Raw genomic sequence first — 17,324 nt, 5'->3', positions numbered from 1 at the left:
TGAGCTTTGAGGGCGGCGCGAGGTTCCAGAGGTCCTGCTCGTGGAGACCGGTATGTCGTGCGCCGTGGGAGCGCGCGCTGCACGTAGACACTAATCCTTGTGGGGGGGGGGGCGGGGTTCTTCAAACTCAGTTCGCCTCCACACAGTCTAAATAAACCGCGAGCAACACCCCAATCAAACCGCTGTTCGAGACCTAATATTTTTACGAGACCCACCCTGTTGCTGCTGCCTGCGCTTTATGCTTTCAAGTGATATTTGGAAATACAAAACAACAGCTGCGCTTCAGTAATCTTTCAAGCGACAGGATTCAACATAGGCTATCTTCAAATGCATCATTGTTTTCTGGTCATCAAAAGAGACATGTGTCTCTCCGCCTAATGAAAGAGGAGTCACAAATGATCGAGCGTAGTCTATAAAGGTGAGGGAGTTAGCAGTCAAGGGTTCGACATTAAGGAGCTACCTACTGGCTAACAGGGCTGCTGGTGTGTTTATGAACAGGAAGATTCTGGCATTTGGAGGCAGAGAGAGCGAGGGGAGAGAGACACACACATACAGACACACATTCAGAGAGATAGAGAAAGAGAGAGAGAGGGAGAGGGAGGGAGGGAGAGAGCCATTTGACAATACAGGAAGGTGACTTGGTTTGATTATGGCTCTTCGGGGAGCTGGCGCTGTCCGTTCAGCACCAGTACAGTCACCTTGCGCTAAATGACACCTCGCCGAGAATGACTCCCCAGAAAACGACACGGGGTGTCACAAGCGTGGATTAATTTCACTGGGAGGACGCATGTGTTTTTCATCATCGGGATTATTTGGCGTTTTCTGAGGTGTTCGTTCATGAAAACGGTCGGCTCCGTTTTCGAGTCTTTGTTTCTGGGCTTCTGTCTGTCTTGGACTGCTGGGGAGATAAACAAGTCTTGCAGCTTACAAAGATAGACATTTTCAATCAAAAGGAACAGCTTTTCACATTGATATATCAAAACAATATCTATTTCCATAAAACTATTTTTATACCAAGGGATTTTATATATTTTTTCAATTCAACCGTTTTGATAACGTAAGGACATCCAGTTCCAGTGGGAGGCTGGTTACTGTTTTATCTATGCACATGTGTTGCACAGGTTGCCCAGCTGTTATTGTAGCCTCCTGATAGTGTTGAGATGGCCGGAGCGGAGTGGAGACATGCCTAAGGGACGCGATGGGCCATAGTGACGAGAAGGATCGCATAGTGATAAACGTGGGAGGGATCAAACACCAGACCTACCGCGGGACCCTGCGCACGCTGCCCGGCACGCGCCTCGCCTGGCTAACGGAGCCGGATGCGCACGACAACTTCGACTATGACCCCCAGATTGGAGAGTTCTTCTTCGACCGTCACCCGGGCGTCTTTGCGCACATCCTCAACTATTACCGGACTGGGAAACTGCACTGCCCAGCGGATGTGTGCGGACCGCTTTACGAGGAAGAGTTGGCTTTCTGGGGCATTGATGAGACGGACGTAGAGCCATGCTGCTGGATGACCTACCGCCAGCACCGGGAGGCTGAGGAGGCTCTGGAAAGCTTCGCCGGAGGCTCCCTCGACCCAAACCACAAAGAGTCTGAGGATGATACTGTGCCGCCAGAGGCTGCTGATGGGGACGAGGGTGTGGAGATGACCCGGAGGCTAGCTCAGGGGGACTCACCCGATAACAGATCCGGGCGCTGGCGCCGCTGGCAGAAGCATGTCTGGGCGCTCTTTGAGGACCCATACTCGTCTAAATATGCAAGGGTGAGTGGAGACATTATTCTTCAATAGTGTATAGACGCGTCTTGTCTGATGCACAGTTTCGCTGGTTATGGAGGATCAGTGGTACGCTATTTCATCAACTGGCAGTGAAGACTCACTTCATGATGCACATATTGGTCGTAAATGTCACATTCATAGATTGTGTGTCAAAATGCCAAAAACATTTATCACAGTAGCCCAGATCTAAGAGAGCAAAACACAAATAATTCAAGGCATGCAACCTCATTTGAAGTCACCACATAGCCTTACAAATGACCTTGAAACGTTTTCTAAGAGAATTTCACATTGCACAGCACACCTGATTGCAGACACTATTGCGTAATGCATAATGGTGCACAGTGGTCACTAATGTACTTGTGACTTTCAGTTAGCGAGAGGGAAGCCATTTTTTGCCAAGCCAATGAACACAAGGACACCAAATATTGTACAATTGCCATTTAGTATCCAACCCCATATAATAATTAGTGCACAAGTTTAAAATATATATATATATTTCCTTGTACCAAGCATCTCTGTCCCTCTAAAAGGTTCTCCATTGAATCTGACATCACTGTCAGGTCACAGTTTGTTGACTGTCACTTGTGAGGACCTGGGACCCTTCTCCATACAGCCGCTAAAAACCCACCATTTAATTCCTCACCCCACCACTACCCACACTGCTGGGTGTTGGCTGTCAAGTCAATATAGGTCAATGTCTCCTCAAATACAACTCTGGCCACAGGCGGGAACAGTCTGATGGCAGTCCTCCAAGCTTCAAAGAGGTGCCAGTTTGAAGTTGCCCGTTTGTTATTTACTGTGACGCTTTTGCTGTTTACCCAAGTCTGTTTCTCTCGCCGCGGAGTAGCATGACAGTAGGTGAAACAGGGGTATTCTCTGAGTTGATTGATGTGTAGGACAATTTACAGTAGAGTAGTCTATCCCTTCACCTTGACCTTGACATGCTATTGTGCCTCACAAAGAGTTCCAAGGCGCTTACATACAGTATATTGGCTGTAACAGTAATGGGTGATTATAGTTATAGCCATTCTTAGAAAATGTATACTGTGTCTGTGACAAGACTGATGAGGTGATACAGTGTTCCCTCCACTGTTTGGTAGGCTTTTCTGACTATACTAAGATTTAGAGATGAGCCACAAAGATTTTTCTGCAACAAACAATTTTGATGGTTCAGGATATATGAAAAAGCATCCTCATGAGGTGATATCTAAACCATGATTTACAATATAAAGTAGATCTCATGCATGATGATGCTCATGGAATATGATGCCTGTGATTGGCATGTGCTTACCCCCTCATTATTTGTGTGAAAAAGGCATGGATGAAAGTGCTATTTAAAGTGTTTGGCAAAGCTGTTCCATCACAGTATTCTTTAATTAGATTTCTTTAATCAAATTGAGACCCTTAACTCAATTACACACTGTATCCACGGTGGATGCATCTGTGTAGTCGCCCATAAATGGCGGAACGGCTTCTCAGACTCCAGGAGGTGAAGGATCCCTCTGAATTTGAGTTCACCCACAACGCCCAGCCCCCTCTCTAATCCCCTCATCTAATGCAAAAATAATAACACTGCCAATACCCCCAAATTAGCACGGGAGTTTGAGAGTTTGATGAGGTTACCAAGGCAAATAATGTAAGGCTTGAAATCAATGTGAGGTTGATGCTTAGCCCTGTTCCCTTTTACAGCTCCTGAATTGCATGAAAATAAAAAAAAGCTGCCATTCACAGTATCTGTGATTATTTTTATAGGTCTGTTAAATATCTCATAGATATCTTCTACACCACTGTAAAGCATTTTATGATAGTATAACAGCATGGCCTATTGTTTTTCTCACGGATAATTATTTTGAGGAATAATACCAATCAAAACTGAATCTCACTTAAAATTCGTATTCATTCATGAGTTTTTTTTTTATACAGGGGGCACAATTTCAACAAGATTCCAATAAGCATGCAAGCAGGTATTAGATCATTGTAAGCAAACTTGGTTCTTGACATATTAGTAGGTACAATGGAGTTTGACAATCAACGCCGACTTTCACAATGAACCAAGTAATACTGTGTGGAGCTCTTTCAGAGACAGAAGCTCATTAAAGTAAAGGATGGTGATGCCAAAGGCTGAAACGTCTGCTCTTGCTCCCAAAATTAAATGAAAAACTCCTTTCTGTAGACTTTGTTTAAGTCTTTTCTTTCAGTGTGCGAACTACTCCTCTCTCTCGATGCCAAAGGTTCTCAAATGGTCATGGCCACTCTACTGCTACAGGGGACATAATAATAGAGGACCCTAACTGAACTGTGTTCAGTTCCCTGTGGCTCTCCACCATTTGGCACTGCACATCCATGATGGCAATCCATCTGTGTACATAGTAGCCGCCTATAGGCTAAGGCAAAGTCCTTCCACTCGGCGGCCATATTGCCATGCTTTTTGGGCACTTATTCGGGCAGACATGTGCAAGGCTTCACGACACCAACCTTGCTTCAGCGGCGAGATCACACTCACCACATGATTGGTACGATGTACAGTATTCACAACACACCACATGATTGGCACAATGTATTCACATGTCGACATTTTTGCCACGGATGGGGCGGGATACGTGTAGACAACTGCCATATTGGCGTTACAAGCTAACCCCATGCATTTCTATGGAGGAATTTTTGAGTGCTGTGTCTCCTCATTAGCAAGTCTCTGGCTAAAGGCAATGTGCTGTGAGCTGGAGAAAATCGCTCTCTGTGAAAAATACCTCACTTGGTTTATTCCAAGTCCTACAAATACACCTCCAATGTGTTGTGGTTAAAAGACCAGCCTCCACAGGAGTTTTGTTGCCATGTCCTATTCATGATTCAAGGTAAGCTGCATGAACACAGGACATGCATGGCAAAGGGTGTGTTGCATAAGTATGTATGTACAGTATGTGGCTTTTCTTAGGGACAGTGAAGTTGATGTGTCATGTGTCCTCTGATTACAATTCACACCTTTGGTCTCATGCTAACTCAGGCACAGCTGGTGAGTTGAGGTGTGAAATTTAGTGCACCATACAGGAAAAGAATAATTGTTATTGAAAACTACTTGTTATTGAAAACAGCTTGTTATTCTTGTAAGTCTTTCCACTGCAGACCTGACTTGGAAAAAAGTGTTCTCCACAAGGGACCTTGCTATAGGTACAGGCTCACCTTTGTGAAATTCTACCTCGTAAATACTTCCAAGGACAAACCAATTGAATGAATCATGCACTACATTTGGTCTCTGTGTGTTTGGTTTGTATATTGTAACTCCCCTGAATTCTGACCGATAGACCAAATGCATTCTCCACCTCTAGATCTGTTTCTATCAATGCAGAGGAATCTGTTTCTACACAAACCTGCCCCTTTTCTCTGTTAGCAATTGTGGGACTGGATGAAGATCAGTTTCCCACATGAACCAGAGAGGTCCATGAGAGAGTCCCCAAGAGATGGATCCAGGCCTGGACCCTGAGCTCAGACAGTCTCAGAAAAATAAACTATTGACCAGCTCCCTAATCTGTCTCTCGACCCAGAATCCTTTTCCTCCTCACACGTCCAATATCCACCGAAGAGTTTGTTAATGATTGTGAACTCGTGCTGGTGGCTCTCAGCGTGTACAGAGTGGCCAGCGTCAACTGTGACATGACCGCTGTCAGCTCTCTCTGGCAACACTCTTCTCTTCCACCTCATTTAAATATATCTCTGTACCAGCCCAGAGTAGCAGGCACCAGCATTGTCAACCTAATGACTCAATCAGTTAACTCCTGGAGTTAAATCAGTTAACTCCTGCTACTGTGGTGTTTTATTGTACTTGCGGCCATTCTCTGTTACTGTATTTTGATCAGATGAAATTTCCTGTATACTATTGGTCAATTTTCATCTTGTAGCATAGTCCTGGAAACGTCTGAAACATATTCAGACCGTAGCACCAGTAACACTATATTGTTTCCAAACTTGAACAGCACCTTAAGACACTATGCTTTTCAGCATGAGAGCATAATGAGTGTCTTTTAAAACAATGGCATCATTCTGCAGCTGTCTTAACAGAGAGAGAGATCAACAGACAGATGTGATTAGAAACAATGGCAAAGATGTTTCTGGAGGTTAAAGCCAGAGTGCTGTATTAATGCTCTCCCCTCTAGTTGTCTGTTGGACACACACACACACACACACACACACACACACACACACACACACACACACACACACACACACACACACACTGACAGAGAGGGAGGGAGAGGGTCCTGCAGACAGGATATGGGAAATATGATCAGGGACCAACCATCATGGCAAATCAAGTTCCATACTGCTCGCCAAAACATATCTGTGTGGGGTCCTTTGAATTCTGAATGAAATCTCGGAACTGACAAAAAGATGGTGAGCAAAAGATTCTTCAAACACTGCTGTTCAAAGAATGGTTTTTCTATTGAGGCAGAACAAAGAATCTTAAAGGCCCTAGATTGTACACTTTTTAAAGAGCAATTTCCCTCCTCTTTGTCTCTGTGTTGGGGTGTAACTGAATATAGTTTCTCCATTCATAACATATGTCATCTGAGATAAAGGAACGCTCACAGAGGGAGGTCTTGACGTCATTCCCCTCCAAGCCATCCACTTCATGACAAATTTAACCAGAGACAGAAGAGCTGACAGGCCAGGCTTGTTAGGGCCATCGAGTGAATCCAGAACACTCTATCTCGGTCTCCATACAATGGCTGCCTCCAGAGAACTGAAAATACAAGTTTGTTTGTTGTTGGTGTACGCTTTTAAATGTGTACCCCTAGTTTCATCCGTAGACAGTGTGATCTGCTGTCCTTATTGGCCCTTCTTCCTTTTCTTCTGCCCTCAACTGTCTTATTAATTCCTCTCATATCTTCTGCCATGGTGCAAGGCATCACATGACTTCATTCTCCTTTTATCAGATCAAGGCAACAGCCCTCTGGGAGACACTAGCAGTCTCGTTATTCATGTCCTCAGTTCCAACTAGTTATGTTGCATATTTTAATGGAGACATCACATATGCAAGTGGTTTCTTAGTACTAGAGTAAAACAGAGAAAACGAAACAATTTAACGGTCCTATCCCCAAATGAGGATGAGTATTTGAGAGGAGAGCTATCGTGTTGGTCGTATGTGTGTGTGATTGAGTGTGTGTGTTTGTGTGTATGTACTTGAATTTCCCCTTGGGGATCAATAAAGTATCTATCTATCTATCTATCTATCTATCTATCTATCTATCTATCTATCTAACTATCTATGTGTGTGTGTATGTGTATGTGCAGTTGTGTGTGTGTGTGTGTGTGTGTGTGTGTGTGTGTGCGCCCAGGCATTCTCAAACTGCAGACCGGTTACTCTGTTTGGATGACTACATGTAAGTGCTGCCTGGCCCAAATTTGCAAGTCCCAGGCGAGACGACAGAGGCTATGTGTGTTTGTGTGTGTGTGTGTGTGTGTGTGTGTGTGTGTGTGAGTGTGAGTGTGTGTGTGTGTGTGTTTGTGTGTGGTGCTGTCTGTATTTGTATTTTTATTGAGAGTGTGTTTGTGTCTTTGCGTTGAGGCAAACCTTCACAGCAGGAGTGACTTGTGTCTGATGTGTGCGTGTGTGTGTGTGTTTGTGCCTAGTGTGTGTGTGTGTGTGTGTGTGTGTGTGTGTGTGTGTGTGTGTGTGCGTGTGCTGATGGTGGCATTTAGGAGGCGCATTATGTTCTTGGAAAGACTGAAAGCCATCTGCAGCCGCTGGTTCAGGTTCCCTCTGTCTCTGGTCTGCACTATTGTGTGTGTGTGTGTGTGTGTGTGTGTGTGTGTGTGTGTGTGTGTGTGTGTGTGTGTGTGTGTGTGTATGTGTGAGTGTGTATATGTGTAAATGTGTGTGTGTGTGTGTGTGTGTGTGTGTGTGTGTGTGTGTGTGTGTGTGTGTATGTGTGTGTATGTGTGTGAGTGTGTCTGTGTGTTTGTGTGTGTGCACTACTGAGAATCACTGAGAGGTGAAGTGAACAGGTGAGAAAAGGTCTTTCAGTAGAAAGAGGGAAAGGTGCAGGGAAGCTTCAGGAAACAGGTGATAAAACAATGACCTCTGATTGGCTAGAGGTCAGCACAGCAGTGGGCATGCAAATTGTGTGTAGCGTATCACATGACCCTGTGCAGGATCGATCAGATTAGATCAGATAGGGTATTTAGACCCCACAGGCAGGCTGACAAATGTGCTCAATAGCGCCAACAACAGCACTGCAACAGCAACTAACCCATAGCACAACACTGGTCCACCTGGAATTAAAATACAGTATCACAAAAATGTGTGCATATAATATAATTTGTTCAAGCTTTCCTTAATGACCACAGAAGACAGCCAGCCTTCTTAATAATGTGACCTTGATGGTGGTTGTCCCTCTTACAGGGGGACGTAAAGCTAAATTTAGACCCCAGCTCTCTTTCTTCTCACTAACACACAATCACACTTAATCAGTCCAGCCCACAAGCTCACACATACACACACATACACATACACACACACACAACTCCTTGTCGTCATCCTGCATCATTCAGCACGTGCTGCCATGACCTTGGTGGGGACTGGGGTGAGGTAGCGGAGGAGCTGCGGAGGAGCTGGGCTTGAGTGAGCCGCTCCTGTTGACTGGCCACTTTCCCCTCCAGAGAGAGAAAGAGTACTCAAGCAACAGAGACTGAGTAGTAAGACAGAGAAGCGCCTGGAGACGCAGGCAAAGACGCAGACCCTAATTGTGGTGAGCCAGCCGTTTGGGAGGTGTGTGTGTGTGTGTGTGTGTGTGTGTGTGTGTGTGTGTGTGTGTGTGTGTGTGTGTGTGTATGGCATGTGGCCGCTATCTGCCGCTACCTGTATTGTGTTGCTTCTCCAGCCACTAAACACAGTGTCTCTCATCAGGTTACAGATGTGTTGCTGTGTTTTTTTTAATTACTCGTGAGCAGGTGCACTCTCGTTTGTGATTCAACAAAACTCATGAGCACGGTGTACTTACACCTCTGGAAATTATGAGTAGCCTAATAAAGAATGAATCAGTGGCCAACTTGGCTAAGACAGTGATGGCTTCAGACACAGGAGATTTCATTCATAATACATGAGCTGAAAGAAATTCACACAAGCGTCCCAATTTCTTCAAACAGCGGTCTCTTAGGTTTCCACATGAGTTCACTTTCAGCTTATCAACCGTAAACCAATTTGCTGTTTGTCACTTTGAAGGGACAGCTTGTTTGAGGCGTCTGATGGATTTGTACCAGTATACACTGTCTGGACTGCACTAAAAGTAACAAACTGACCAGAAAGAAATCTTGATGAAGATAACATACTTTTTTTCTGTATTAGGCACTGAATGTTTAATTTGTGAGTATACATGAATGGTACCTCTTTGATGTGAATGTGTGGTGATGCTTCCATTCAACCCTGACACTTTGATCAAGAGATTCCACACATTATTTTGACATCATTGACATCACTGGCTCCTAGACCAAAAGAAAATATCTGAGGATTTAGGATTTAAAAAGCCTCAGTAGTTTGCTGGTATCAGATAGCCTCTGTGGTGTCAGAATGTATTAGATATGGAGATGAGGGTTACTAGGACATCATCTGAGATCCAGAAGCTTCGGGGGGAAGTCAGGGGGTTGCAGGACATGCTCAGAATGTTTTGTCTCTGAAATACACACAACTTCACACACTACTACTACTATTACAGACACACACACACACAGTTATACCTTTGGGCAAGAATACAGCCAAGGTTATGGAGTTCAACTCCCATGAGAACAGGCATAAATAACAGCGTGCCACTGCAACACCATAAGTCACTTTCAATGAAGGTGTCTCTTAAGTGGCTCTACTTGTAACTTTCCTGTTGTGAAAGACTGCCACCTCCACTGAAACAGATATCTGTTCACTGTTCACTCACGCTCTCTCTCCATCCCTCTCTGTCTCTTTCTTTTACCCCCCTCGTTTTCCCTACAGTGGGTCCCGGTTAAGTTTGGACGGGTTCCTTCATGAATCACGCACCCCATTTTCTCAGCAGGAATGGCACAAACTGCAGTTGACACAAACAACTACAAGGTGTCACTTGGGAGTTCTGCCACTACTATTTTTGATGCGACTTGACTTACTGCTTCCATGATGCAGTTTCCAAGTCAGTCGAACAATCAGAGCAAGTTGAGCCATTACCAAACATGATAATACAATAGCGTGAGTTTATATATCTTATCTTATCAGGGGCGTCGCTAGCCGATTTTGCCGGGTGTTTTGCCTCGATTTTGCCGAATGTTTTGAGTGTAGCCTCGAATGTATGTTGCAAAGTTGATGACAAATATACCATTATTCGGATCATGCATTGGATCTGTGACAAGAGGTGGACCTATTTGTCAAATATAAAAGCAGGACACGGGTTTCCTCTCACTCTCCTTCATGCAGCAGATCTAACTTGAACGTTACCTTAGGCTACCATAATTTGAAACATAGGCTGCTTAGAGCGCGTGCACGCACGAGAGAGAGACAGAGAGTCAGTTCCAGGGTTGGGCATGTCATTGTTTGCATTTCCTATTTAGTATAAGAAAGTTATAAGGAAATCATAAAGGCAACAAGGTAGGGGCGTCAGAACGAGTTTCAAAGTGCAGCCCAAAATCGTGCGCGCTGTATTTTCTCTTTCTTGCGCAAACAAAATGTGTGCAAATAGCCTGCGTAAATCTGCTTCATAAAGTTGAACAAACACATGTGGTAATTTTATAGATAAATAGAAATAGCCTACTGCCATGCAGTTTATGGGGTATGCCAACTTGGAGTGAACTTACACACGGGAGATTCTTTCTCTAGTCGTAGCCGAGCAGAGTTGGGTGTAAGTGTCATTAATCACGTTACAGTTCCTACAGTGTGCGAGCAAAGATATTCAGAATTCTGGGAGGGCGACAAGAATATTGGCAAAAAATTCATAGGAGTAGGCTGTTTGTTACCTTACTAGTGAGCGGGAAACAGTGCACAACTAACTAGCTAATGACTAGTCTGATGTCAATCACACCACAAATTGATTCCAAGAAATATGTTAGGCTATAGGCTACAAGCTAGGACTGCCACTGTTTTCAGTGGGAAGAAGAGCATCTAGTATAATTAATTACAGAAGGAACGCAACTCGCAAGCGCACTTCACTCAAAGCAGTTCAATGTTTTGCAAGTTGTGTGCGTGTCACCATTCAGCATTGTGAAGGAGGGTGCGCTAGCTGCGCAGCGCTTCCATAAAGGTCTCTTTTAAAATATCCTGTTACAATTGCAGCTGCTTCCGATTGTTGAATATTTAGAAAGTAGCCTACATGACAGCATTTTTGAGCTAGTGAGAGAGTCAGATTTTTGGCTTCTGGTAGTAACTTGCTAATTAACTAAAGCAAGACTTGAGTGATATCACAAATTTGAAAAGAAAAATATGAAGGCAACAAGTGGCGGCAGAGTGAGGGATATTGTGTCCTGTTGCTGTAAAGGATGAGCCCAATCGCCTATTTCTCAGTTGTGTAATAAAAGCTGTATCATCATGCAGTAGTCGAAGTTTGCCAGGGCGGATAAACATAGTTGTAAAGGGCATGAATAAAAAAGGCAAAAAATATCCTTTGCCGAACCCAAAATTTAAATAAGAATTTTATCTTAACGAAAAAACTCTAAATATCAGAGTGGGATAGGTTGGGAGGCTATTTCACTTAAATTGCAACCGCAACATGCCTGATTGCCGTTCAAACAACAACGAAAAATATATCAAAGCACTTTTTGCGTTTGAATGTAGCACGAAAAAATGTTTAACCAGCTGGACAAATGATTTAGCTAATTGATTATAGCCTGTAGGCCTACACCAGCAATTGTTGAACATTTACCTGTAGGCTACAGGACATTGACAGTAGCCCAGCCTAACAAGCAGATGTTGCAAAAGACATCAAAAGACGCAATTCATCAGAAATAATCTGCATCGCTTTATTTCACAAACTGCAAGCAACAAGAGGGTTGAGTTCGCTGTGAGGCCAAACCCATCTGTTAAGGCAGTCGATAGGCTATATGGTAACAAGCTGTGTGCGCCTGGAAAGACGATAGAAGATGCTTTCTGAATAGCACAAATGTTCTTCCCAATCGTTTCCATAAAATAGGCTAAGTCAAAGACAGAAAACTAAGTCTTATAATGACATAATGGTCTTTTTTCCATTTAGGATGCGCGGGTGAGGGATAAGGCTTTCATGGTGGACCACGCACTTTTTCTTGTGTCAGGAACTCTGCACATAGGCTTAGTCCGCCCATAGCCCAGCTCCAGCGAAGATGGCTCTGGTTATCCCATACCCTCCCCCCACTTCCATTATGAAGACCTGCAGGGAGTAAAACGACTTGTTGCCTTTTGGGACATTAAGCTTTTTCACGTTAAGCCACCCTCCCCCACCCCACTTCTTTCACAAGCAGTGGGGGAGCGCGGGGCACAAAGTAACACTTTTTGGCTTTGGCTAAATATTTCTAAAATCATTTGAGTTTCACTAGTCATATGTTTTAACAAGCAACACTTGTTATTGAACTAATAACAGACGTGTGTCGAAAATTGACTTTATTTTCCATACGGAAACAAAACATATGCAAAGTCTAACCAAGGTCAATCTTGCCAAGAAAGCCCTCAAACCTGAAAACACATGAGGCAAAAGTGCAAAACATCACAAAACTAACTAAACTAACACGCACATATTTTTGTATTGCAATCAGCCTACAGTTGTAACAGTGCGTTACAACTAACCCCACTGGGTCACGTTTCTTTTAAGATAAGATAACTCCTGCTATGTGTTGACTACATGTTTCAAAACGGTGTTCATTTTTAGCCTACAAGACGATTATTAGTCAGTGAGCTGCACCCACAACTCAATCGAAAGACAAGTAGGCCTAGCCTACCACCTATTTACTTTGATGCCTTCAAAAGACGTTTTGCTGTAGATCTACGTGAAAACACGTCCATACTGACGAAAATTTGGGGAACACCATCTCATAGTAATGTGGTTAACTGACCAAGCATCCCCCGATCAACCATTTGCAACTAGGAAAAAAGTCCATGTTACATTTAACCCCGCATTACTTTGTGCCCCGCGCTGCTCCCCTGCAGCTTTCTGAAGCGGTGTTTCTGATGTATCTAATGTACAGTAACAACAAATACCACCTTTACGTGAAAAACCTTAATGTAGCTTATGGAATAGAAAGATGCAAGTTAGGCCTATTTTTTAAAAACAAATGCTCCCGTTACCCGGCAGAAGTTTCAAAGTAGCCTACATCCAGAAAAACTGTTTGCTACTGGGATAAGTTTAGTTAATTTACTGGGCTATCTTTTAGCTGGGTTAAAAACAGACTCATTGCAGAACACTTCATCGAATGTCTGTAGTAGGGTACAACTTTGATTTAAAAAAAAAAGATTTCTAAAGGAAAACCGTATGCATCATCACTCCTGCCTAGATTCGAACTCAGAACTGCCTGAAAGTTGCAGACCTGTTCTGGAAATACGTGCATTAACCCACTCGACCGTCAGACAACGCTATCTGCTTTGAGTAGGCCTATTGGGTAGGACTGTAGCCTACACACAGTCTTGAGTGACCGAATTCGTTTTCCTTTGTCATATGAATGCTGTCATTTTGTTAACATTACTGTTAAGGAGATGCTGTAGACAAAGGCTATATTTCAACCTCGTTAGTGTAGTAAAAAAAATCAGAACTATTCACAAGGTTTCTGGGCAGCATATTTATGTTCTGTTAGCAAGCGAACTTCTCATGACTGCCGATAAAAAGTAGCCTACTGCCAGCTGACAAAGCTCTCATTTTAAAACATTACTGAGAGACAGGCACTGTACAATCAAGAAATCTTGCCACTGAATCCAAAACTATGTTTAACATTACAGTATGTACAAAGCTTATAGGCTACAGTGGACTAGCATGTTGCAGCCGCTGCTAAAAACACAGAGAAACACACTGAAAACTCGGCCAATCACAGCCCTTGCTGTCGAACGCTCCGTCCGGTTCGACCGCTGAACACCACAGCGGACTATGCTGCCCCCAAGCTGCTGCAGTTGTACTTACATTTCACCCAGCTGCGTGAATCACCTTGATCGTGAATGAAGTGTCAATTTTTAACCGGGACCCACTGTATGTATCTGTGACTTCCAATTCTCACCTCCATCTTTTTTCTAACACTGTGCTTTCTCTCTTTCCCCTTTCTTACTCTCCTCTCTCTCTCTACCCCCCCCCCCCCCCCTCTTCACCACATCAGTGGGTGGCTTTCGCTTCCCTCTTCTTCATCCTTCTGTCCATCACGACCTTCTGCCTGGAGACCCACGAGGCGTTCAACCCCATCCTCAACTTCACCGAGGTGGAGGTGGTGGACAACGACACGGTGGTGCATGTCTACGAGGAGACGGAGACCATGGTGGAGCTGACCTACGTGGAGGGCGTCTGCGTCATTTGGTTCACCTTCGAGTTCCTTGTGCGCATCATCTTCTGCCCGGACAAGCTCAAGTTCATCCGTAACACGCTCAACATCATCGACTTCGTGGCCATCCTGCCCTTCTACCTGGAGGTGGGCCTGTCCGGCGTCTCTACCAAGGCGGCCAAGGACGTGCTGGGCTTCCTGCGCGTGGTCCGGTTCGTGCGTATCCTGCGTATCTTCAAGCTGACCCGTCACTTCGTGGGGCTGCGTGTGCTGGGCCACACGCTCCGCGCCAGCACCAACGAGTTCATCCTGCTCATCATCTTCCTCGCCCTGGGCGTGCTCATCTTCGCCACCATGATCTACTACGCCGAACGCATCGGCGCCAACCCCAACGACCCGCGCGCCTCCGAGCACACGCACTTCAAGAACATCCCCATCGGCTTCTGGTGGGCCGTGGTCACCATGACAACCCTCGGCTACGGCGACATGTACCCGCAGACGACCACGGGCATGATCGTGGGCGCGCTCTGTGCCCTCGCCGGCGTGCTCACCATTGCTATGCCCGTGCCCGTCATCGTTAACAACTTCGGCATGTACTACTCCCTGGCCATGGCCAAGCAGAAGCTACCAAAGAAGAAGAACCGGCACATCCCGCGCGCGCCTGCCATCGGCTCGCCCAACTACTGTAAGTCCGTCATCAACTCGCCCCGACACAGCAACCACAGCGAACCCTGCCCGCTGGCCCAGGAAGAGCTCTCGGAGATCAGATACCAAGGTAGGAGTGCATCACACGCACACACCATCCCAGGGGTAGCACTTTGTGTACTGTGTTTCATGTGTGTGTGTGTGTGTGTGTGTGTGTGTGTGTGTGTGTGTGTGTGTGTACGTCTCCATCCTGTCTCATTTCACTGTCTGTCTCCGTCAACAGCCAGCCTCTCTGTGGATCACAAGAGTAAGAGAGGTATGGAGCACTCAACAAAGTCCCTCTCAGTCCCAAATCACACTACATATTACAGTAGTAATACTACAAGTATAGAGCAGTGCCATATACTGTCCTAACTTGTGTACTATCCTAACAAGCTTAAGCAGCCCTGCACTATCACTGAAGTATGTAAATGGACACATACTGGCCCCTCCAATCTCTTATCTTACTAACTCAATTTCCATTGATTTTATTCATTTTCCAATGTCTTAGTCATATCCTTTCACAGGCAAACATTTTCTATTGCAGTACAAGTGTAAGATAATTCCAGATGGATGTGCAAATGTGTTTATCTGTGATAGAGTGTTTGATGTGCCAAAGTGTTTTTGTGGATTTGTTCTCATCATCATCAACACTGTCACCATGGATATCTCTTTTTAAAAGACTTCTGCTTGCGACTGAATATCTTCAGCCTTGGCTGGCAGAGCTGGCTGCTAGGTTGTTTCTCTCTCATTGCGTCCACATAATAGAGAGCCAGAGAGCATTACTGTATATTCTGCGTCCTCCACCAGTGAGATCCAGCACTTAATTGACTCTGCATTCCCAATGTCTTCCAAATCGCCCTCTCCTGTCCTCAGCCTGTTGAAAACTGATGATTCAGATGGTAACCACCTCGCGTCCTGCTGCAGGGTCGATGGGGAGGTTAGTCTAACATGTGCTGCTGAGATGTATGATAGGAAACAGAGAGAGAGAGACAGAGAGAGAAAGAGAGAGAGAGAGAGGGGAGGGTTACAAAGGAGAATGGAGAGGACATGAGCGCTTAGTGGATTAAAATGACCTGACTCATCCACTTCATGAAGTGCTGTGTGATTCACCATCTCCTCTCTTAGGTGATGTGTGATTGACCTCAATACTTCTTCAAGGTGGCTTTTTTCTTCAGTCTTCCTCATCAGCGCCGCAACTCACTTAATGTCAATACTGACACCTAATGTCAGCAATTCTTCAGCTTGTGTACACTGAAGATGAACTGTGTGCAGCTGGAATTGCTATTACTGAACTGCATTATAACACTTTTACAGATGGACTGAGTGGGACATTAACTCAATAAAACACCTACAACTATTTTCATAATCCCTGCATGGCCAGTAGAATTAGTCATTATCCCTCACATCAGAAACATTAACACCACCTTCCCAGGCTGACACCTTGACAAGGACATGATGTGATGTGGTGTTGTTTTTGTCCATTAAAATCAACTTTTGGACAGCATTGAGAACAGCAGAGCGTTCTGGTGAAACTACATAAAACAAATAAAATCACAGCCATATAAGTGCAAATAAATGTCTGTCTTGCACTGACTACCCTGTGGTCTCACCATGGTGTAGTAGAACAGCCCTCAGGAGGCAGGACACTTCCTGGTAGGACACCTGCTCCTCCTGGCTTCATGTCATAGTGTCCTTGGGCAAGATGCTGACAGGCCAACTGCTTCCAATGGCAGGGGAAAGTGGCTTGCATAGCACCCTCTGCTGTGGCCAGACATGGCAGATGTTTGGCAAGTGCAAAAAGCCTCCTCTCTTTAAGTAGACGGCAGTGCATTTACACATTTCCTTGGCTCTCTGTATTTTCTAAAGATTTCAAAGTGAATGGCGAGGCGTCCAAAGCGGCTCTGGCCAACGAAGACTGTCCTCACATCGACCAAGCGGTTTCCCCAGAGGAGGCGTTCAGCCCAACCGAGAGGGCTGAGCGGCCCTGCTTCCTGCTGACGCCTGGAGAGCGAGCCAATCACATGGGAGGAAGAGTCAGGAAAGGTAGGTATCACCCAATCACTGTCAAGCAACATCAGAGTAAGTCCCGCGTAAAATATACACCCAATGAGCTGTCACTTCCTTGCTTCTACTCTTTTCAGCTAGTAGAGTGATAGATACAGTCTTACTGGCTGCTGGCCAGCTCAGTGTTACAGGCAGAGCAGGCGTGCTGGTTTTAGTATTCAAAGCACACCTTAATTGTCATGCATTTCAGCTCAGCCAAGCATAGCCACAGAGATGCAGTTAGCATGACCTCTACCAAGATGATTTGTCATGGCCCACCACATGCACAAACACACACACACACACACACACACACACACACACACACATACACACACAAACAAAAACACACACAAACAATACGAAGAATAGAAATTCAAAT

General features: G+C 44.9%; 2 protein-coding genes across 8 annotated transcripts in view; one reads left to right on the top strand and one right to left on the bottom strand.

Moving 5' to 3' along the window:
- Positions 1-176: 176 nt before the first annotated feature.
- Positions 177-17,324, top strand: part of kcnc1b (potassium voltage-gated channel, Shaw-related subfamily, member 1b) — a 21,443-nt gene continuing 4,295 nt past the window's right edge. For 2 of the 4 annotated variants that reach the window (XM_042108969.1, XM_042108968.1), the window contains exons 1-4: positions 177-1,768; positions 14,054-14,987; positions 15,141-15,173; positions 16,766-16,942. In XM_042108969.1, the coding sequence (XP_041964903.1) occupies positions 1,199-1,768; positions 14,054-14,987; positions 15,141-15,173; positions 16,766-16,942 (1,714 nt within the window). In that variant the 5' untranslated portion in view covers positions 177-1,198. The remainder of the gene's footprint in view (positions 1,769-14,053; positions 14,988-15,140; positions 15,174-16,765; positions 16,943-17,324) is intronic. The other 2 variants (XM_042108971.1, XM_042108970.1) reach the window with 1 other exon arrangement.
- Positions 15,614-17,324, bottom strand: part of sergef (secretion regulating guanine nucleotide exchange factor) — a 22,269-nt gene continuing 20,558 nt past the window's right edge. For all 4 annotated transcript variants that reach the window (XM_042108979.1, XM_042108976.1, XM_042108978.1 and 1 more), the window contains exon 12: positions 15,614-15,855. In XM_042108979.1, the coding sequence (XP_041964913.1) occupies positions 15,629-15,855 (227 nt within the window). In that variant the 3' untranslated portion in view covers positions 15,614-15,628. The remainder of the gene's footprint in view (positions 15,856-17,324) is intronic.

Source organism: Alosa sapidissima, chromosome 11 (genome assembly GCF_018492685.1).
Source record: "Alosa sapidissima isolate fAloSap1 chromosome 11, fAloSap1.pri, whole genome shotgun sequence".
Taxonomy (NCBI): Eukaryota; Metazoa; Chordata; class Actinopteri; order Clupeiformes; family Clupeidae; genus Alosa; species Alosa sapidissima.
The sequence above is the reverse complement of the archived record's forward strand: the minus strand, read 5'-3'. Positions and strand labels throughout refer to the sequence as shown.